This window comes from Solanum tuberosum, unplaced genomic scaffold (genome assembly GCF_000226075.1).
Source record: "Solanum tuberosum cultivar DM 1-3 516 R44 unplaced genomic scaffold, SolTub_3.0 scf00056, whole genome shotgun sequence".
Lineage (NCBI taxonomy): Eukaryota > Viridiplantae > Streptophyta > Magnoliopsida > Solanales > Solanaceae > Solanum > Solanum tuberosum.
The window spans coordinates 517,888-540,988 of record NW_006238986.1 but is presented as its reverse complement, the minus strand read 5'-3'; the positions used below and the strand labels follow the sequence as shown (position 1 = coordinate 540,988).

The window sequence follows — 23,101 nt, the reverse complement described above, 5'->3', positions numbered from 1 at the left end:
ACTATTTTAAAAAAAGTGTTTCTAAAAATAAGCAGATTTTAGTAGCAATCCCAAACAGACTCTTAATCATAGTCCATATATTAATTACTTTTTGCATCCTAATTTACAAAATTTAAGAAAGAAAATAGTACATTTTTTAAATTTATAGTCATAACATAAATTGGCATAGAGGTTGTTAAGACTTTAAGCTTATCAAGAAGAGATATTGGAAGTTTTACAAATAGTTGAGTGAAGTATTCAGACAATTTCTGATACAATAATGGAAATATGGAATTTTCCGGCGTGTTCCTTCTTCTCCGACCACCATACACATACAATTATGCCCTCGTTGCTTTCAGGTCGGATACTCCATTTTCCCAAGCTCTCTGCAACTTCTTCTTCTGAATCATATTCCAGTAAACAAGTGAAATTTCCAAAGAAAATCAGCCAAAATCCTGCAACTTCTGTTCGCCCTGCAGGTAAACCATCACTGGCAAAAATGTTTACAGAGACTACCATTTGCCCAATTTACACTTTGACAGGTTATCCAAATTAGGCTTATTGCCTGATTTTACAGTCAGTATTTAATCCTCAAGACTAACTTCATGTTTCTGCTTCATGTCAAGATTCTGGCAGTCCCCTAAGGAAAACCCACAAGTTGAATTTGGAAGTTTCTCCTCATAGAGCTGGTAATCTACTCTAGTTTCAACCTTTTAATAAGCTAATGGAATTGTAAAGTTTATTTTGTTTTGCATTTAAGTGACGGCTTTTTTTTTTTGTTTTGTTTTTATTAGTGAATGGTGCAGTTGTTTGTTTATTTGTTCCCATCTGTATCAATATGTCTCGTGTTTGTATTTTACAGTGTCTGCGGTTAGATTGATGCGTATAGAGTTTGGTGGTGCATTTGCTGATCTTCTGAACGAGCAAGGGAAGGGTTCAGGGGATAATGAAATGGGATATGTTGAAAGAACTCTTGGGTTTCGTACTCGTGACTTAGACGACAGAGATTTAAGACTGGTTTCTTTCTTTGCCTTCTCTTCACTACCGTGTCATTGATTGTCCTTTGAATTCACTTCTGACAATATCAAAGCACTCGTCTTTATGGATTTCTTGAAATGTTTGTATTGTAGGTCACAGAGGTTGTTGGAGGTACCATTCGCTGGAGAAGATATCTTGATCACTTGATTCTTTCATTATGCCACGATGAGCGGACATTCAGAAGCATGGAACCTCTTCTAGTACAGGTATATTTGCCACTCTTTTTGGATTCTTTACTTTTAGAGCATCTGGTGGAATATATTTTTTGTTGCCATGGTTTGAGTATTGGAGAACGTCTTAAATTGTATCTATTTGAAGTTGATATGTAAGTCAAAAAACAAAGGAGAACTCATGAATTTGACGGTTTTATTGTTAGAGACTCCTTTAAAATAGCATTGATGTGTTATTAAAAGGAAAAAAGAAAAAGAGTAGCATGGCGGAGTTTCTTTGTGAATCAATATTGCATTGGCAAATATGCCTTCTAAGTAATTTTTGAGTTGTGTCAACCATCTAGAACCAAAATTAATGTAAATGAGTGATGATGACAGAATGTAATCTTCGATTTACTATATGTCTTCTTAGTCTTAACAGTGGTTGGTATGCATGTTGGCTGATGAGGTTGTGTCAAGCATAATGTAATTGCGAGAGTTAGAATGTCATTGTGAAAGAATGTTTTGTTTAGTGTGCATTGGTAGGTCATAGTCATCATGGTTATAACTCCAAATAGAGTATACATTACCAGTGCATTTATTTTCTATTTTGAAATAGACAGGGATAAGTTTTTTTTTTTTTAAAATAATCCAAGCAAAATCCACCATGAGGTATATGCTCAATGCTAAAAAAATCACATCTCAGAGGCTGAAATGCTAATGCTATTTGGCGGTCTATCCTATTAATTGGTGCTGACTTTTCAACGATCTTTGAGTTAAACACTTCATCTCTATGGACCTTGACATGCACTGCAGAGCTTGAAATTGATAGGACCACTTGGGAAATTGGATGTGTCGTACCTGAAAGTTTCCTCTTTTCTTGCCTTCTACGTTCTGTCTTTTTAACTTTTGAATTTTGCTTGGTCATTTATAATCCCTCTCAACTGATTTTTTGCTTTAAAAATGTTGTTAGATTCTTCGAATTGGTTTCTATGAGATCACCAAGTTAGACATGCCACCTTATGCTGTTGTAGATGAGGTATGTTTATCTTATTACTTTGGTCTATAATGGTTGTTCTCTTTTTACTAAGTTATTTGATGAAAGCTGATTTGAAGTCTGTCAAGAAAGATGGATGTGATTTTATATTCTGTTGAACCTAGAAATGAAGCTGATGGTATAACAAGGTAATGCCTTTGAGCTTTCAATAGAGCCTTTGCTTGCCATATTTTTGAATGAAGTGAGGGAAAAGGAAAGATAAGATGCTTGATGACAGGTGAGGTTGGTCTAGATGCAAGAGCACTCCACTTTCAATCAGTAGGTTAGAAGTTCGAGTTACAAGAGGAGAAAATTGGAAAAAAACCACTATTGACCCCTGTGCTGGGGGTGGTGGGGGATGGGGGTTCACCATGAAAAAAAAAGATGCTTGATATTTTGGCAGTCTTTCCTTATCTCTTACGCTAGAGACAAATTACTATACAGCCAGCAGCTTACACCTGCTTTTTTCTATTTAAATTGGATATTTGGTGCTACATTAGGAAATGACTCATGAGTAAAATTTAAATTTCAGTAGCATCCATTTGAACATCCTAGAATGAAAAAGGATAAATTCATAACATCATTTGTGCACCTCGTATCTCTTTGAAAATAAACATTATCTCTTTTTTGTTTAATTTGATAAATGAGGTAAACATTTCTTTTATGCAAAGTAATGTAAGTGTACCCTTTTTGGATGTTTAAATCTAACTGCAGAGTGTAAGGCTCGCAAAAGTTGCTCTTAGACCAGGTGCCGGTAACTTGGTTAATGGGATTCTCAGGAAACTAGCAGTCCTTAAGGTATGTCTTCTATGTTTCCTTCAGCATATAGGCTCTGACAATAAGGAATCTACTGGTTCCCTGATTCTTTTCATGTCTGCAGGAGAGTGATTCCCTTCCGGCAGTGGAAGTGGATGGTGATGATCGTCAGCAAGCACGTGGTCTTGCAACTCTTTACTCTCATCCAGTTGTACGGTTGAACTGTTTCTTCTTTAAATCTTTTGTCTTAGAGAATCCAGGTCTGATATTATAGCAACATGTCCCGTACACCCATGGTTGTGTCAAATAGATTTTCTAGAGTTATATTTTGGAAATTTTATTTTTTCATTGCTATATATTTCTTTATCCGTACCGTGAGATTCTCTTATGATTTATCACTCTGATTGGAGATAAAATAATGCTTGGGTTAAATCCTGTGGGCTGTGGATATAGCTTAAGTTCTAGCTTCTTTGTAAGAACTTGTCAAAATGACCCTCATTTTGTTGCACGCTTCGGGAATTTTCATGATACTCCAATTATATGGTAATCATATCAGACATCTTTTCACTTTGCTTTAAAATGTCACAGATTATAGTATGCTAGGCATAAACAAACAGTACTAAAATTCGTATGACTATCTTTTCACATCTCTTAATCTTTCATCTATTTATTGTTTTCCTATGTTTACTAGTGGATGGTAAGAAGATGGACAAAGTATTTTGGACAAGACACAGCTATTAAGCTTATGACATGGAATAACAGCTATCCCAGTTTTAGTCTAAGGTATATGATGAAACTTTTCTTTCCTCTTATACCCTTTTTCTGATGATAGTGTGACTGTTCTGTGTTCAAATCATGTTAACAAAACTAGGGCAAATACTGGGAAAGGTTTGACAGGGGCTGATCTCGTCTCAAGGCTTAAAATGTTGAAGGTAAGATTTAGATGCCGTTCGTTCCTTGCTGATAATAAAATCTTAGGATCACTTCTAGACTCTCTCTCTCTTGTACCTTATTCAAACTCTAAGTTCTGAATGTCTAGTTGACCAAAGAGAGGCAAATTGATATCATCCATCACTAGTCAAGATTTAAGGAGTTAAATAGAAGTCCATAATAATGGAGTCTTCTTCTGCTTTTTGACAAAATAGGATGAGTGTCCTAAACACTAATTGAGACCAACATATTAAATTTTCTGAATTATGCTGCAATATTCTGCATTTGTTTCGTGTATTACTATGATTCATTGTGTTTCCTTTCTTCAACTTCAGGTCCCACATGAGCCTTCTCTATACTTGGATGATTTTGTACGTCTAAAAACTGGAATGCAGGTATGATCAAAAGCTTGATAAGATCTTCAAAGTGTGTTTACTATATGTAGTTATGTACATATTTATGACATTGATATAGATTTTTCTATGTTGATATGTCACTTCATTAGTGATCGGCATTTAGTTACTTATCAAGAAAGAGACCAGAATGTGTGTCCGTTACTTTTTAGTTCTCAAAATTACCATAGAGACTTGATTTAAAGGTAGTGTCAACTGTTGTCTCGTGAGGGATAACCTAGTGCAAAGGATCCTTCACCTCTAAGGCTCTAACAAAGAGGTTGGGGGTTTGATTCACCAAAGGAGCAAGTTGGGAAAAGGACCACCATTGACTCTTGAGTGGAGGGGTTTGTCAGGTGGGGTTTACCAGATCAAAGAAATAGAAAAGCTAGTCTCAACTGTTTCTGCTATGGTACTGATTCTTGTTATGGACAAAGTAGCTGGAAAAAATGGAGAGACGAAATCACTTACTTAATGTAGAGTTGTAGATGATATCAAATAATGTTGATCGGAAGTATTCTCATGTATATTTATGTCTTTTAAAAGTTTGACCTGGTTTTAAATTTAGCTGCGTATACGCAACTGATGTGTTTTGCAGCTCAGTTGACTTTTTAAAGTTTCTTTCAGAATGTTATACAGGCTGGATTACTAAAAGAAGGCTTCTGTGCAGTCCAGGATGAAAGTGCCGGTAATCTCCTTATAGAGCTCAAAATGTGTAGTTGAGTATGTTGCAAGAGATTCCTTGCATTTTCAGTTATCCCTTGACCCTGTCTTTGCATACAACTATTCTTTCGGCGGGCAGGGGGGTGGACGTGGCTGGGTTAATTCCAGTTTAACAAAGCTTTGTAAACACAGTTGTTTTCATATGCTCTCCCAATCAACATGATCAAGGAAGGAGATTCGCTATTTGTTTTGGTTACTTGGCGCATTCACATGTCTATATTCCAAGGATCATAATCTAGAAATTTGAGCTATTCCTCACAGGGATGTTCAAAGTTCAAACATCAATTAACCGTATTACATATTATCGCGAAGAAAAAGAAAATTCCCTCTTTGCCCCCCATTTGTTAGTAATTTCTATTATTATTTGCTTAATTTGAGGGTGTCTCCACTTCCTTCTACAAGTTCTATACAGTGGCAACTAGTGTCCAGTTACTGAAAAAATGGATTGGCATTTTGTTGGTCGTTGACTTGTATATCATTTTACAAATGTGATGGCCTCATTGAGATAATGCATTTGTTGATACTTGAGTTTGAAACCTGTAAAAATATCATAGATAGTGAAAAATGATTTGAGTTCATTGTCATAACAACCCTAATTACTGCAGGATTAGTAGTCTCTATTGTTGATCCACAACCTGGTGAGAACATTATTGATTGTTGTGCTGCTCCAGGAGGGAAAACCTTGTTCATGGCATCCCGTTTGAATGGCCAAGGTAACCTTCATACAAACTTTGCTCATCAGAGCTGACGTCTGAAAGCTTTTAGAGCAGAAATTACATGGAAATGTCCTTTAACATATTTTGGGAGCTAATTAAAGGAAAGATCTGTTCTCACAGGAGAATAGCACATGCAGAATTTAAATTTGTGTATTCAATAATGAAATAAAACATAGGTAGAAAAGCCTATCCTGGAAAAGTAGACAATCATGGTGTTTGGTATACAAGCAACATATTCCCTTGTCCATCACTACAACAACAACTAACCTCAGTCCCAAACAAGTCGGTTCCATCAGTAACTGCATTTATATATTGTTGTCTAAAAGTTACTCAATCAAAAGGTAACAGGTCCAATGCCTGGTATATCTATTTTTTTCTTTTGAGAGTTTCAGAATCAAGAGGGCTGGTCATATTTTTTGTTTACAACTGGATAGACTCTGTTTTTACTATTGATAACTGGTCCAATTCGTTGTTAAAGCATGGCATATTGTTAGCATTTTCAGTGACTATTGTTGCATAGTTTTGGCCTGCAATTCTGGTCATTAACCTTTTCTTATGTATTAGAGTTATGTTTGTTGACTCTTTAACACTATACTCTAGTGCTTTACTTGTTTGTCAGGTAAATTATTTGCTGTTGACATAAATGAAGGTCGATTGCGGATACTCAGAGAGACAGCCAAGTTGCACCAAGTTATTGATGTTATCAGTACTATCCATTCTGATCTTCGAACTTTTTCTGTAAGAACTTGTAAGTTCTAACAAAAACACATGGTATTTTATTGTCCATCTGCTAATCCCTGGTTTAACTTTAACAGACGGATAAAGTCGTAGAATGGGATAAAGTTTTACTGGATGCACCTTGTTCAGGGCTTGGTGTTCTTTCAAAGGTATTTCCATTCAAAGATGTATACAATTTTATAGTTTGATATAAGCTTGCATGGTCTAAAAGTTTTGGTCCTTTATTCCTCTTTCTTCTTTTGTCACATTCACTATTCTTGCTAGTTGCTTCTATGGTTCATCCTTCTTTAAGCCAGAAGTGGTAGTATAGCTGGGACATTTGAAATGTGAATTTCCTCTTTGTTTTGAGAAAGCGAGCAGATTTGCGTTGGAATAGGAGACTGGAAGACATGGAGCAACTTAAACATTTACAGGATGAGCTTCTCGATTCAGCTTCCAGGTAAAACCAATAGTTCTTCTTTATTCATAATTTAAGTGTAACCTTGACCTGAATTATTGTTGCTAGTGAATTTCATCTTTTAGAAATATATTGAGTAGCTTTTTCCTAGTAATGTTGGTGACTGGTGAGGATAATGCAAGTTCTGAAGTGGATAAAAACAAGGCGCATATCTTTATAAAGATTTCTCCTACTGAGGAAAAGAGAGTTGGAAAATGAGATGAATACTCTGGGTTGGTATTAGTTATAACTCAATTTGCCCGCTTTATTAAGTCAAGGCTGGTTAAATTTTTGACTGTAATTACATGTACTTCAGTCTGAAATGCCTCTAGGTTATATGCATTATGTTTGAGCTACTATATTTACACATGAACATATGAGGTTCTGTTCTTTGTTTCCTTTCTCCTTATGTGTTTTTTCTGCATCTGCAGGTTGGTGAAGCCAGGTGGAGTGCTAATATACAGCACATGTTCCATTGACCCTGAAGAGAATGAGGAAAGAATTGAAGCTTTTCTCTTAAGGCATCCAGTAAGAAACTTGATTGAAGCATGCTAATTGCTCCGTCTTTCAGTTTTAAAGTTGCTTCTTTCATAAAAATCAGCTGCAGCATATATATTATGCTAAATAACCGTGTCAGGCATTAAGAAGTGAGGACTTGCTTCCTGTTGAGGCTGTGGTGAATGGGACTATATGCTTTATGTAAAAAACATGTCTATATTTGTTAAATAACTTTCACCCAATGGAAAACAGACGAAATATTGAGGAAAAAAGTGAAAGTGAAGAAGCTGACGTGTCTGAAATATCTAAGAAACTGCTAGCGTCAACCGTACTCTAGCATTTTGCTTCCATATATATTTTCTTTCATAATTTTGGCGTCTTATCCTGATATTCTCCTGTCCAGATGAATCGTCCCACGTATTCTCTCTGGTTTGGAGATAAATTATCTTCTAGTCTAGTTTCTATACCTGCACATTGGTCTGACTATTACCATCATTTTCCTTGCAGGAATTTTACATTGATCCTGTGAACAAATATGTACCTGAGAATTTTGTTACTAACCGAGGTTTCTGTATGTCTAATCCTGTGAAGCATGAACTTGATGGAGCCTTTGCAGCTCGCCTGGTTAGGTCGCAATAAATCGAGAATGAGGAGCATGTTCCAGTTTTCACAAATTTCTAGTATGTCGTCAAAAAGCATCTTTAGTACAAGGGGCTCTTTTTCACAGATAACTTGCTTTTATGCCTTTCCTTTCAGCATGAGAGTCCAGACCGTCTCTTGTCACAGGTAGAGTGGGTCATCAGTTTAATATTCATGAACTCCTGATTGACTTACTTCTTCTGTAAAGCATTAATTGTTTGTGTCAAATAAATGCATTGTTGAATTGTATGACCAACTCATAAAACTCAAGGTGTTACTTGTTAGAGAGAAACTTGAACCCAGGACCTCTAAAAGTAGTAATTAAGGTGTTAGAGAAAACACACTTTTATTTACTTAATTATGTCTTCAACATGCCTAAGCTATAATTTTTTCCTTCAATAATTTCAGGACGGTCATTCAAAGCCTTATATGCAACAATTCAGTCTTCAGGTTTGAGAGTTGAAAGGCCATCATTATACGGTACAGCAACCACTGATACAAGTTATAAGCATACCGCAACAAGATGAAATATCATTTTATATGGCTGCATTGTAGTGCCCAGTTTCTGAAAGATGAGATGCAGAGGCGGCATGCTGTTTGGTCTCGTCCACGAGAATCTGAGGTGTGAAACATCTCAAATGACTCCAAGGTGAGTTCTGAGGCTTTTTTAGAACCTCCCTTGTCTTTATGGGTGTCTCTTCAATTACAAACAGCGTGCCATCTTTGAGTTCCTATTAGCTCAGTTACACTATGGATACTCTAACAAATGTACTATGGCTATCTCATAACGGCTGGATGGATCGTTATAGGTATTTTAATAATTTAAACTTTTAAGTTTAGGGGTTCATCCTTTTAAAGTAATATAAACTAGTCTCACATCACGTACGTGTACATTAAGTTATGCCATTTTGTAAATAATATACCATCTTATTAAAATAAGTTTTGAGTAAATAAATATAATGAATGAATAAAGAACAAGTTTCTACAAATAATCAATGTAGATCGTTGCACAAGTGACTTATTTGTCGATGTCAAGATGTTTGAATTTCATTTGAATCTATGAAGATAAATAATTGTAGTATTATAGATACATATTTTTTTTTTTATACTTCTATTTTTCATTTATGAGGTAAACATTAAATGAAATGTATCGTATATGTGCCTTTCTTCACTAATTATAAGGTGCACACCTCATTTGCACTTTTCTCTATCTAATGACTAATCTAATATTGTTCACCTTAAACTTATAGTATACACACCAAAATTTAAATATAATATCATGCAATAGATGAAAAAACTGAATAATCTCTATACTATTACCAAAATAACTTTATATTTAAATTTGTATACGTCAGAAATCATTACATCATAAGCAATCAACACAATTAATCCATTGAAAATCACCATAAATTTATATGAAATTTCATATTTTTTTCTAACGTCAATCAACAGTAGTGCAAAATTTCACAAAATAAGATTAGTCCGAGAACGTATTGAAATTTAATGTCACTGTGTATTAGAAAATCACATACTACTTTATTTGTATTTTTATTTGACTTTATATAAGTTTGATATTTAAATTATTTAGAAGTGTATGTAAAATTTTCAAAATAGGGGTAAGATTGTGTATAAATCATTTCTTCAGATGTCATTTAAGGAATCATATTGAGTATGTTATTTGTTGTTATTGTAAGTTTTTAACCTTTTTTCGCTCCTATCAATAACTCGTAAATCACACAGAAGAGGTAACCCACATTAGGCAAGTCCGGTATGACGAACTCGATCCAGAAGGCAAACCAATTGAAGGCAAGGGATTTTGAACTTGAGACCATCAACATAAAAGTCTCCAGCCCAAATTAACCACTGGGCCACCCGAAGGGTAAAAAAAGATAAAGTTTTTAACCTTTTATAATAACTATATTATCAAGAAAAGTGCATTCAACTGTTTGCTTATGTTTATTTTTTTCTATCAAAAATCATAATATTGAGGTAATTAAACATGATCATACCTCTTCCAATATATAGAATATAAAAATATCTCTACTTTGTATTCTATCAATTGATTTCAGATTTTTAAAACATTTCATTTTTGTATCTCTTTTCAGTGACTAATTAATATGAAGGCTCAACTAATTTCAAAATTATATCATTCAAAACGAAAAATCAAAGTAAAAGTACATGCAATAATAATTAAGACATTTTAAAAAGATAGTAATATACTTGGAAATAATTATTGACAAGTAAGAACACATTGTTTGAAAATTATATCTAAAATAATACTATACAACATGAGTAATTGGAAAGGAGAGTGTAACACCATTCCTTGGCAATTCAGTGTTTTGGCCACATATGGTGATATTTCATGCATGATCTTGGTTTTGATTTGTATGTATTTGGAATATCAGATATATAGGAGAGTGGTGATCGAGATGGGAGAGAGGCGAGCGGGATTTGTAATTATATATGTATCCCAGATCCATGCGAGTTCTCTTGAATGCAATGTATCTAGGACAAATTACTCCTAATTTTGACTTTATATCTCTCAAGATACATGTATCTAGATGCATCAAAATCTGGTAAGATTTTATAATATTACAAACTAGACTATATCTAAATAATTAGTAAACTAGTGAAATATCAGTAAGTTTCTCTTTAATATAATATATTCATACGTTCATCTTTACTTGTCCACTTATACTATTTGGGATGCCCAGTAATACTTATCTAGTTTATAAAATCAATGAATAATTTATCATTTTGTGTCTATTTTACTCTTGTTATCAACTACTTGTTGTTCATTTTTCAATATTTGGATGACTTCTAATCAACAGGGTGTTATAGTAAATTATCCCTTTATTTATTATTTCTTAAAGAGTGTGTCAAGATCAAACATTGACAAATAAAGATGGACGAATGGAGTAATATATAAATATATTTATTAAGAATAAATTAATAAAAATATCTTTTACTTTCTAGAAATGAGTAATTTTTTTAAGGAGTGTGCACCACTTAGGCCTCATTTATTTTCATTAAGATTAAGACGTCTAAATCTGAATGCATATCTGAATGATTAAGATCTTGTCTGTAGATCCAAACATTCAATGATTAAGACTGTTTGTTTTTATACATCTGAATATATTTATAAAGACATCATCGCCCAATTTTAACAACACATTTATGAAATTGTTTTGTATTTTAATCCAATAAAACTTTTACAATAAGTTTGATCAATTCATGAAAGAAAGAAAAAAGGCAACAAAAACAAAAAATTAAAAATTTAAAGGAAATAATTTGGATAACTAATAAAGTTTGAGAATGAGAGGGGCTTGAATATTTTTTGAAGAAAAAGAATATGGAGCACAATTTATTTTTTCTTTTTCAGAAAGTGTCTTTAAAAAAATTTAAATAAGAATAAGTCTCTCTCACAGATCTGATTCATTGAGACTATTTTAGACTTTTAAAACATACAAATTGAAATGATGAATGAGTAAAAGTATATGTATTTACTGTAACAGTGTGAACATAAATCATAATAACATGAATAATATTATATTAAATAATGTTCATGCAATTATATTACTAGTATATTATATTAGATTAGAGACTATTATAGTTTAAACTTAAGAAAAACGTCTTCTCCCACGTAGAGTCAAAGCAAAATTTGGAGTTTAGAGTCAAGTTTCTTCTTCTTCTTTGAAAATGTAATTAGTAATTACTTTGACAAATCTTACTAGTTGAGATATATATATATTCTATACTATTGGTCTATGGATCTGTTATTAATTTGGACTTAGTAATCATAATATTTTTCGACCAACGAATAATGACCCTTGACTAGAAAATAGAAATTAAAACCACGCTCAAATATTCAAGTCGTTTAGGGTGTTTAGTATAAGCTGCCAAACACACACAAATCTGCATGTCATATTAATTATTACTAGAGAAAAAGGAAAAATATATTCCCAAACTATCGTAAATAGTATACAGATACCCTCCGTCATATTTTTGGGACATTGATGCCCCTGCCGTCAAAAAACTAGAGCATATATGCCTTTCACTCTAACGGAAGACTAAATAGGGACACGTGGCGCAATCTTATCCGATATTTAATAAATGTCGGGTCGATGGATAAGATTATGACACGTGTATGTCCGTTAGTATAAATAAAGGGTATATATGCTTTAGTTTTTGGACAGCAGGGGCACCAATATCCCAAAAGTATGACGGAGGTATCTACATACCATTTACGATAGTTCGGGTTATATTTGTCCTTTTTTTCCCTTATTACGAGTATTATTTTTGGCTGGAAATGAGTTTTAAATTTTAAACAAATGAAAATGGGGTCTAATATAAACTTTCTTGGGTTTCAAGAAAAATGGAAAGTTTAATTTAAACGACTTTAAAAGTCGACATATTTTAGGTTTGATTTGGGTTTTAATTTGAAAAAGTAACAATATATGGTTTGGTTCGTATTTAGGCAAGGTTGAAAACATACATATCGATGTAAGGTAGTTTTTTTTTAAAAAAAACTTATTGTTCATCCCTAATAAATTTATGAAAATAATTTAAGATTAATTATGTGAGTTAAATTGATCTTGCAATGTAATGATATTGAAATAAATAAATCACATAAAAGGAAAGATAAATGAATATTAAAACAATAAAGTGAGTGATTGAATTGCGCATTGAAAATTGAGTGTTGATGGCCTAAGAATCAATTATTCGATCGATACCAAAACCTAGTCCTTTTGAACATGCATGCTATGGTTAGATCTTTAAAATCTATGCATATTCTAAATTTGTTAAGCTTTTTGGGCACATTCTAAATTTGTTAATATTTATTCACCTATTTAGACAATGTGATTTCCCATTGGATAAGGATGCATTGGTAATTAATTAGTAGGTTTGTAATACCATATAGTTGTACAAAAAAAATTTGTAGGCCAATCAGGGGCGAACCTAGAGGTAGTCGAGGGGGTTCACCCAGAGGCGGACCCACCCTATAGGGTGGGCGTTCACGTGCACTCATTAACTTTGGAAAAAATCATGTGTATAGGTGTATATCTATCTTGAGAAACTGACATAAATTAGAATATAATTAAACGTGCACCCATGAGAAGTATACATTTGTCATTGTCTTTGTTGGTACAAACTAGAAGAACCACGCATGAGACATAGGTTTGAATCTAGCTACAATGCTATTTTATTATTTTTATTTTTTAAGTTTATCTTAGAGCTTATATTTGAGCTAAAATAATATTGGTGCACCCGAAGTCTTCAAATCATAAATCTGCCTCTGGGTTCACCCGAACCTATTCGGCAAAAAATCACATTGTATATAAGGTATTTTAAAGAATTTTTATGTCTATATATTGATTTTAAACCCCCTAAATGTAAAATTAGAGGTTGACTTAGTGGTTGAGGTATTCATGCACTCACCTCAAGCAGTGGCGTAGCTACATGTAGTGGCGAATCTAAACCTAAAAAATAGGTCACCGGAACCCGTGGTCTCTTCGTAAAACTAGATATTTTATGTATATATTTTCTAAAATTTGTATATTATTATATTCCTGCACCCGTGCTATAAGAAGTCTATCTGGTCCTCATGGTTAAATGTTGAGTTTTTTACCTTGAGGATGAAGAATCAATTCTCACTTAATTCATTTTTCTTGATGCATCCATGTTCGGATCAATTCCCACTTAATACATTTTTTTGGATGCACCCATATTTGAAAAATCCTAGATTCGCCTCTGGCTACATGGTTGTCAACGTGTCCAATTGGACACCCTTCGTAGGAAAAAAAATATCATATATACAAATAAAATGATACACAAAATGATTAAATAACATATTTTGGACACCCTTAACAGAACAAAGTGTTGTAGCCCAGTGGTTTCATGTAAGGTGGCCCCCATCATCACGTATAACCTAGAAGAAGAAATCAACAAAGTTAAGTTATGGTCAAAATGGACCCTATTACACGCTACCACACCAATTATACGTACTACTTTCTCCAAGGACCTTGTTTAAAACTACTTGCCCCCATGCATCACTTTATTATTATATATAAATACCTACCTTCTTTCATTTATCACACATTCTTTTAATTCATAGCTTAATTACCTTCTTTCATTTCTCACATTCTACTAATTCATTCATTAACCTAATTGATCATATAATTATTCAATAAATATCTACCTTCTTTCATTTATCAGTTATCACACATTCTTTTAATTCATAGCTTAATTACCTTCTTTCATTTCTCACATTCTACTAATTCATTCATTAACCTAATTGATCATATAATTGATATCCATCTTTACGGAGAAAATGTTGGTCCAAATCAATGGTGTTAATAAGATTCATGAGCTTCTTCCGGCGATTAACGATGAACATGGAGGTGTAATTGTGCAAGTTGAGAGTCCTATGGAACCTAATGTCTTTCATGACATGCTTAAACATTCGATAACAAAGTGGAAGATGCAGGTATTAGTTATGTAGAAATTATTTGTTGATTAATTTGTCTTAGTTAGTTATTAGTAGTAATACTTAATAATTACTATATTTATTTTATTTTGCAGGGAAAGAAGGGTGTATGGATTAAAATCCCTATTGAACTTGCAAATTTGGTTGAGATTGCAGTTAAGGTAATTAATTAATTTCTTCAGTATATGTACTTATGTTATCATGGTGTTTGTTTAACGGGCCGGGCTAATGGATCCTCCAAAATAATCACAACAAAAAAATTTACATGTAGCGGCAATTGAGTTGATGTCATTGCATTTAGAGTCGCTAAAGTTTTTAGCTGCATTTATATAAAGTGATGGTTATTATAAATGCTCATATTTATTATTGCTGCTAAATACAATTATATTATTGTTGTTGAATAACTACGGCTAAATCCATTATTTATTATATGGATGTGTTTTTATTGGTGATCAGTGGCGTAACTACATGGTGGTAAGGTGTCCAATTGGACAGTCTTATTTGGAAAAAAATATCATATATACAAATAAAATGATACACGAAATGATTAAATCACATAATTTGAACACTCTTAACACAACAAGTTGTTGTAGCCCAATGGTTTCTGATGCTTGGAATGAGGTAGTGCTCGCATGTTTGAATCTCATTAATTCTACTTTTTGAAAAGAATTTTTATTGTATATTTCTGGACACCCTTTATGAAATTCCTGATTCCGCCCCTGTTGGTGATTCGACACGGGTGCAATAATGCATTTTTGAACAAAAATTAAAATTAATTGTGAAATGTGAACAGGAAGGGTTTCGGTACCATCATGCAGAACCTGATTACTTGATGCTTGTGCATTGGATTGCCGATAGTGAGAGTACTATACCTGCAAATGCCTCACACAAAGTCAGCATTGGTGCTATTGTCCTCAATCACAAAAGAGAGGTTCGTGCTAATTTACGTGTCATATTTTTTTTTAATTAAATTATTCTAAAAATATATACTTGTCATAATATCTTATTTTACTTTTAATGAGACAATTTCTAGTCATCATAAATGTCTCTAATTTGTTATAAACCATAATTTTTTAAAAAAAATCTTTTTGAATTTCATGTCCAATCAAACTTTTTAAAGACATTGTTACAGTAATTTCGATAATAGGTCTAAAATATATCTGGACTTTGACCAAAATTGTTGTAAGAATCCCAAATTTTAGGCAGGACCTATTACCCCCTGCACTATTTAATGTAGTATATTTTAAAGATATATAAGTGTCCAGCTGGACAAGTTACTATTTATAATATTAATACAATATTTATGATGTCATTAATGCAATATTTATGATGTCCACATGGACTCTTATATATCTTTAAAATACACTATTAAATAGTGCATAGGAGAATAAGTCATGTCCAAAGTTTGGATTGTTACAACAATTTTGATCAAAATTCGAATATATTTCGAACCCTTTTCCTAAAATATTATAATAAAAAAAAATCATATAAAATGAAACACAGAAATACATGGCAATTACTTTCTATTTGCATGCATAATTAGACGACTATTTACATGAGAAAAGTATATAATTGTTGTTTTCAGTTGCTTGTTGTGCAAGAGAATATTGGCAGATTAAAGGGAAGTGGTATATGGAAGATCCCTACCGGTACTCTTGAGGAGGTATATTCGTTTTTTAATTGAATCTATTAGATAATTTTTACTCTTATATCCGCTTCAATCTGTTTGATCTATTTTTACTTGATATAGTGTTTAAGAAAATAAAAAATAAAAAATTAAATTTTGTAATTTTAAATTAAAGGTATATCAAATGTATCAGAATATTATTTAATCTTGTGGTATTAAACATGTCACGCAAAAAACTAAAATAAAAGAATTGCAAAAAAAGAAGAGAGTCATTTTAAAAAATAAATGGACTTAGAAGGAAAATAGATCAAATAAATTGATACGCAAAGTAATATATAAGGAGTGAGATTGTCTCATAACGAAAGGTGAAATGAATTTGAAGGCCTAATATATTAATTAAAAGTCTTAGTATTTTCAGATTTTATTTAAAACTTCGAACTTAAATAAACATGTTTGTTCATGAATTAAAATGATTATATATTAAAAATAGCGATATCACTTTCTAACTCTATAAATTAGTCCTTCCTTCGTAAAATAGCTAAGGAAAATTGCATGTATCAAAGTGGCTTTCTTGTATTCTAAAGACAATTATCTTTTATTTAATTAATTTTCCTAAATAATATATGGCAGTATCTCGATAAGATGACTTTGAGGCGTGAAAAAACAACTTTCTTCTTTGATTACATTTTTCTTTTTATCTAACATAAGCTATTTTTCGATTACATTTTTTTATTTGTCACGTATCGTATGTTGAGACGCTTTTCGATCTTGATACATTTTCAGGGTGAGAGTATATTTGAAGGTGCAATAAGGGAGCTAAAAGAAGAAACTGGAGTAAGTATAAACACACTTATATAATTAATGAATTTTAATTATGTAAATCTATACACTATAAATACTCCATTATATTTTTTATGTTACTTATATGTGATTTTTTTTCTCTTATATTAAATTCCAGATTGACACGGAATTTATGGAAGTGCTTGCATTCAGGTAGGAAACTTTTGCCACAAGACTATTTTGAAAATTAAGGAGAAATAATATTTGTCATGGCTAAGACTAAAAAGATTTAACTTTTCATATTTTAAGAAAAAGTCAAAAAGAATATTATTGAGTCATGATCAAATATTGAAATTTAATTACTAACAAGTCAAAAAATAAGATTCAATAAATCAGGTCGACCTTTCAATTTTCATTGTGTACACAAAAAGATTTTACTCCCGGCCATTTTACTTGTCGGTCATACTAAAAATAGATGATTCAAAATAATTGTCATTTTAAAAAAAAATTAAGATATTCAATGTTCTTTATATTTTGTCCGTAGTAATAAATATTCTTGAAATTTAATAAACATTTGACTAATTATCCTACAATATCCAATATTTAAGTGAAAAACACATACATATACTCCAATATTGAGGTTGTTTAAATTAACTCTTTTTTATTTATTAAAAAGATCAGATTAAATTTATTAAATAGATATTAATATTTTAAATTATTAAATATAATAATCAAACATATATATATATATATATGTGAACCAAAAATATAACAAGTAAAATTGTCCGAAGGAAATACTAACTTTTAAATACATCTAACATTTGGGAAACTTTGTGCTGGCTAAATAGGAGACATTGACAATGACCCAAAAAAGACAATGAGTTGGAAGAAATCAAAATTAGAACAATTATAATTGGCATTTGAATATTGTGATACAGGGAATTCTTGACATTAATTTCAATACTATAGAATCATGTGGTCAATATATGAATTTTTTGAGTCATGTTAATTAATTATTTTTTCATGGAAATTTCATTTTTATGCAGGCAAATACCCAAGTCATTTTTTAACAAGTCAGACTTATTCTTCCTTTGCATGATGCGTCCATTATCATTTCACATCCAAAAGCAAGACTTAGAAATTGAGGCCGCTCAGGTAATCTACTATTACATGTTAAAATTTACTTATAGTGATGGATTAAAAATATATTTAAAGAATTTTTATATCTGAACTATCAGATGTGAGAGTTTCATATTTTACCATCACCGAATAATTTTTGAGTTTTGAGTTATTCACTTTTTCTACCTGAAATATATATCACTATTGTTCAGGTAGAAAAAGTGAACAACTGATATATAGTTCATGTAGAAAATTCACACACTGATAATTTAGGTATGAAACTCAAAAAATTAGAATACTTAACGTATGTTGTTAACCCATTTTGACTCTTAAAAAAATCTTCCCTACATTTAGTAACATTATTAATTATTATTTTTGTTTGCAGTGGATGGCATTTGAAGAGTATGCTAATCAACCTTTAATTCAAAAAGATGGTCTTTCAAAGTACATTAGAGATTTATGTTTAGCAAAATCAGAAGGAGATTACCAAGGATTTACTCCAATGACAATAACATCATCAGTCATTGATGATCATATTAGTTCCCTCTATTTTCTTAAGGATGCTCTTCACCAGGATTAATTAATTATAGTACTTCTATTTACCTAATTTGTTATAAATACTAATTATTTAATTTTTGATTTCAATGGCCTATACTCCAAAATAAAGTTGTATCAAATGTATTTTTCGTATACAAAATACAATAAAGAATGTAATTTTTCTTTCTTTTTTTTCAATTTGTTTGTGTCATGTTTTATCTGGCCGCCAACTTTCATTTAAATTTGAAAGGCAAGTAGTACCTCTAGACTCTAGTACTGAACGAAAAGACAAACAAACCATGGAGTATGAGTTTGATTAATTTCTCTGTTTCAATTAAAGCGGTTGACATGAATGCTTCATAGTGACTGACTCAATCTTATTGGAGAGTAATAATGCAAATGCTTTTATGAAAAAAGGTGGACGGCATCGTTTGCCTCTTTAAAGAAGGCAAAGATAAAAAGTAAGCTAAGCATGTTGTTTGTTTGGCTTGCTAACAAATTATCTTCAGCTTAATATATATATATATTTCAAATGAAAAATTTGGAATGTTAAAAAATTTGGAGGATTGGAAAAAAGAAGAAGTTAAAATGACCAATCTAGAGTGAGATAAAGTCCAGAAGTATTTGAAAAAGTGCAAATTAAAATTTGAGTGGGGGACTAATGTACTTTCATTCCAATATAATTCATTAGCCTTAGTTGATCGTGATCAAGAAATTATTGGTTTCACTTGAGTCATTAACGTAATGAAGAGAGGAGTGTGAGAAAAAATATGAAAGAAAAGAAAAACAAAATTAGGTGTCACGACCCAACCCACTGGGCCGCACAGGCATCCACTCTAACACCTAAGTAGAAGAACCCTCATATCCCAATAGTTAAACATGAGAAAAATTTAAAGAAAACATGAATAAGTATAGTAGTATGATTTTATAATTAATATCCTTAGACACACTTTTCAGTTAAAACTTGTAAAATAATTTTAACAACTATCATTGATCTAGTCTAAACAGGTACAAGAGCTACTAAGAGTACAACTGGACAAGATAAATAAAAGACACAGCTCCCACCATGCGTAAGAAAAATAGAAGCTGCTGGAGAATTTCTTCGTCTTCACCTAATGAAACGTCACCAATCATGCATCCAGACTATGCCAAAAGGCATAGCAAGAGTAGTATCAGTACAAACACACGTACTGATAGGCATCATCGGTCAACCCGACGCCCACCCACATAACATATGAAATCAACTAGAAGAAATATACAATAAACCACTCGCTTCTCCACCATTACCCTCTCTTAAAATACCTCCAATTTACACTAGTATTCTGGCTACTAACCACTTCTCAACCAACTTACCTACCGGTTACTTTAATCATGACCTAACCTTCTAACACATTAACAAATCCCCAATTAATCACCACGCTCTAACTCAACTAACCGCTCACGTCGCACCCTTACTTCCCGTCACATTACTCAACCATGGTGACATAGTACACTACATCAAACTTCTTTACCACTAAACCCAAATCTCTTTCCCCAAGGTGAAATCCACCTAAGCACAATTCCTCACCTACACTACCTCTACTTCTCGCCATTACGACACACGAAAACACTTGCTATCCATTACTCGCCCCTTGAACACTTTACCCTTCAACTATACCCAACAAGTTCGCTTAACACAAAGAACAATCAAATATAAGCCGTCATAACCTATACCCATTAAGTGCAACATACATAAGTCAACAACAATATAATCCCATGCATATATCGAACATATACATATTATCAACATTTACGAACAACGAATATCTTTATAGTTCTCCAGCTACACAATTATGCAAATAATTGGTCCTCTCATTAAATTCAAACCCAAACAGTTAGCATACCGAAACGCGGTATCCGATCCAAGGTTTATGTCGGAACGTGGCAACCGATCCAAGTTAGTTATGTCGGAACGTGGCAACTGATCCATTCATCACACCACAATCACAATCACAAGTATATCTTCAAGATCATACAATTAACTCATGATTCATGGCATCCCTCATTCATCTACCTCATTACAACAAGTGTGATCAATAATGCAGCATTCATATACATACATGTATCATAATGAAGCAAGAACAAACATACATCACACAATCATAGAATCACAACCATCACCTACAATGGATTTACTCATCACACACATCATGCAACCCTAATTCGACCATACTCATCCCTAATTCATCGTCTAAGGCTTCTTTCTAGGGTTTAAATCAATAACCATTCGATGCACGAAAACCTACGCATAAATCTTACCATCGATTCACATATATTACGCAGTAAGCACAGATTTAAACTACTCAATTCACAAAATCTATCCTACCTGGAGCCAAGTAGTTACACGGAGTTTTGGTCTTTGATTCATGTTTTCGGAATTCGTGATGGTGATCTTGACCGGAAATTCGCAATCCATTAACATCTTCACGCTACAAATCTCTCTCTCCCTTCTTCCCAACCTTAGAACAGCTTTTCTGAGGTTTCTAGGGTGTTTTACGACTTATTTAGATATTTTAGAAAGATGGAGAAAATAGGATTTCTCGTAATTTACGTTTTGCCTCGCCTATCCCGCCCTGGCGCCAGCTTACCCCGCTCTAGCGCCGCCGCCCTAGCGGCATCTGGCCCGCTATGGCAGGACAATGTCACGACCCGAGAGCACCCCCAAGTCACGCCACGGCGTATTCGACCTCGAAGAGGTCTTATACAAGCCCTTAGCATTCATTCATCACAAGTCAGACTTATTTTTCCTTTGCATGATGCGTCCATTATCATTTCACATCCAAAAGCAAGACTTAGAAATTGAGGCCGCTCAGGTAATCTACTATTACATGTTAAAATTTACTTATAGTGACGGATTAAAAATACATTTAAAGAATTTTTATATCTCAACAATCAGATGTGAGAGTTTCATATTTTACCATCACCGAATATTTTTTGAGTTTTGAGTATTCACTTTTTCTACCTGAAATATATATCACTATTGTTCAAGTAGAAAAAGTGAACAACTGATATATAGTTCATGTAGAAAATTCACACACTGATAATTTAGGTATGAAACTCAAAAAATTAGAATACTTAACGTATGTTGTTAACCCATTTTGACTCTTAAAAAAATCTTCCCTACATTTAGTAACATTATTAATTATTATTTTTGTTTGCAGTGGATGGCATTTGAAGAGTATGCTAATCAACCTTTAATTCAAAAAGATGGTCTTTCAAAGTACATTAGATAGTGCGAAAATAAAACCTTTTTAAAACAAACTCATAAGACTTGAAAGTCAACAACATTTTAAAGAAGTCTTTATACACAAGCAGAATACTAGTCTCACATGGCCAATTTAGACCCAAAACTCCAAGAAACATACTAGGGGCACGCCCCTTTACATTTGACAGAAACTACAAGCCTATTACAAATGTCTTAATAAAAGAAACTAGAATATAGAATCCTTGTCCTCGACATATGAGGACATACCAAAGTCTTGAGAGAAACTCTAATCCCAAGCTTCACTATGGAAAGCACCTCACTTGCCAACACCTACACTTGTAGTAAAACATAGGAAAAGGATGGAGTTAGCACAATTACGTACTAAGTATGATGACTATGCAAAAACATGCAAAAAGGGTCATTTATTTAAGGTATATGTTTTTCATGCTATTTTTTTATAAAACTTCATAATACAAGTATAAGAGACATATTACAAGGCACCATCCACATACAAGATAATACTCACATAATATACATGCTCAACTAATACCAAACTACAAGACATAACCATATTTATCAAGTAAACCATTTCATCATCTAAGACCCTCCATCTAAGGTTATCCTAAGACCCACCTAAGTAAGACATGAAGGGGCCACCCATACAACCTTTTCACACACACCTAAGTGTTCCTCAAGACTACCAAAGATAAGGACCTTTCCCTTTCAACATAAACCAATAAGTCAACATTCGTTATTAGAGACATTTAAGGTGACGTTCATGCATATAGGGGACTTCACATAATAGTCATTAAAGACTTAGGGAACTCACTTTAGTACCTTCAATGCCTACTCGTGCCATGTGTAGATAGCATCCCATACTACTACCTACACGTTATAGAACCTATCAAGTAACTAGAGTGCACAACCCACATGATGGGAATGGGCATTAACCGACATACACCACACTAGCTAGGCATGGAATCCAGTGTCATAAGACCCCACACCGTGGAAGGTGTTCTACTTGCCAAGGGTAGAACTAGGACACATCCCATGTAGGCACATGGTTTAGGGGATATCCAAAGATGTTCATTGTACTCTTGCCTCATACTCGGGAGAGCTACCATCTTAACCATATCCACTCGGTGCTTAGCCCTATTTCCCATAGAGTAATTTCATTCACATGTATGTGCTAGAGAGGGCACCATCATTAGGTCTACCGACCCATAGCACATCTACCAAGAAGGGCACCACAAGGATCTACCAATCAAGGTTCATTA

General features: G+C 32.9%; 2 protein-coding genes across 5 annotated transcripts; both read left to right on the top strand.

Annotated features, from left to right (window-relative positions):
* Nucleotides 1-164: 164 nt before the first annotated feature.
* LOC102595970 (ribosomal RNA small subunit methyltransferase B) lies at nt 165-9,970 on the top strand. 4 transcript variants are annotated; one of them, XM_006344830.2, is made up of 19 exons: nt 166-458; nt 606-668; nt 842-996; nt 1,110-1,223; nt 2,140-2,205; nt 2,917-3,000; nt 3,083-3,169; nt 3,650-3,741; nt 3,830-3,890; nt 4,224-4,283; nt 4,908-4,968; nt 5,609-5,716; nt 6,339-6,457; nt 6,535-6,606; nt 6,811-6,896; nt 7,325-7,421; nt 7,899-8,177; nt 8,439-8,679; nt 9,771-9,970. In XM_006344830.2, the coding sequence occupies exons 1-17, from the start codon at nt 260-262 to the stop codon at nt 8,028-8,030; spliced, it is 1,656 nt and encodes a 551-aa protein (XP_006344892.1). In that variant the 5' UTR covers nt 166-259; the 3' UTR covers nt 8,031-8,177; nt 8,439-8,679; nt 9,771-9,970. The 4 variants fall into 4 exon arrangements, with proteins under 4 accessions (XP_006344894.1, XP_006344895.1, XP_006344892.1 ...); XM_006344829.2 differs by lacking the exon at nt 9,771-9,970 and having other exon boundaries at nt 8,439-8,968; XM_006344832.2 differs by lacking the exons at nt 7,899-8,177; nt 8,439-8,679; nt 9,771-9,970 and having other exon boundaries at nt 165-458; nt 6,818-6,896; nt 7,325-7,370.
* Nucleotides 9,971-13,868: 3,898 nt separating this feature from the next.
* On the top strand, nt 13,869-18,687 carry LOC102590498 (nudix hydrolase 2-like). The gene is made up of 8 exons (XM_006344892.2): nt 13,869-14,517; nt 14,613-14,678; nt 15,311-15,448; nt 16,103-16,180; nt 16,928-16,978; nt 17,103-17,137; nt 17,971-18,079; nt 18,429-18,687. Exons 1-8 carry the CDS (start codon nt 14,362-14,364, stop codon nt 18,621-18,623), a joined length of 828 nt encoding a protein of 275 aa, XP_006344954.1. The 5' UTR covers nt 13,869-14,361; the 3' UTR covers nt 18,624-18,687.
* Nucleotides 18,688-23,101: the final 4,414 nt, after the last annotated feature.

Excerpts from the sequence above, each read along its gene's own strand:
- LOC102590498 (XM_006344892.2), top strand. The coding sequence starts at position 14,362 with ATGTTGGTCCAAATCAATGGTGTTAATAAGATTCATGAGCTTCTTCCG. Across the intron at positions 15,449-16,102 it reads TCCTCAATCACAAAAGAGAG|TTGCTTGTTGTGCAAGAGAA; the intron begins GTTCGTGCTAAT and ends TGTTGTTTTCAG. Across the intron at positions 16,181-16,927 it reads CTACCGGTACTCTTGAGGAG|GGTGAGAGTATATTTGAAGG; the intron begins GTATATTCGTTT and ends ATACATTTTCAG.
- LOC102595970 (XM_006344830.2), top strand. The coding sequence starts at position 260 with ATGGAAATATGGAATTTTCCGGCGTGTTCCTTCTTCTCCGACCACCAT. Across the intron at positions 6,458-6,534 it reads CTGATCTTCGAACTTTTTCT|ACGGATAAAGTCGTAGAATG; the intron begins GTAAGAACTTGT and ends TAACTTTAACAG. Across the intron at positions 6,897-7,324 it reads CTTCTCGATTCAGCTTCCAG|GTTGGTGAAGCCAGGTGGAG; the intron begins GTAAAACCAATA and ends CTGCATCTGCAG.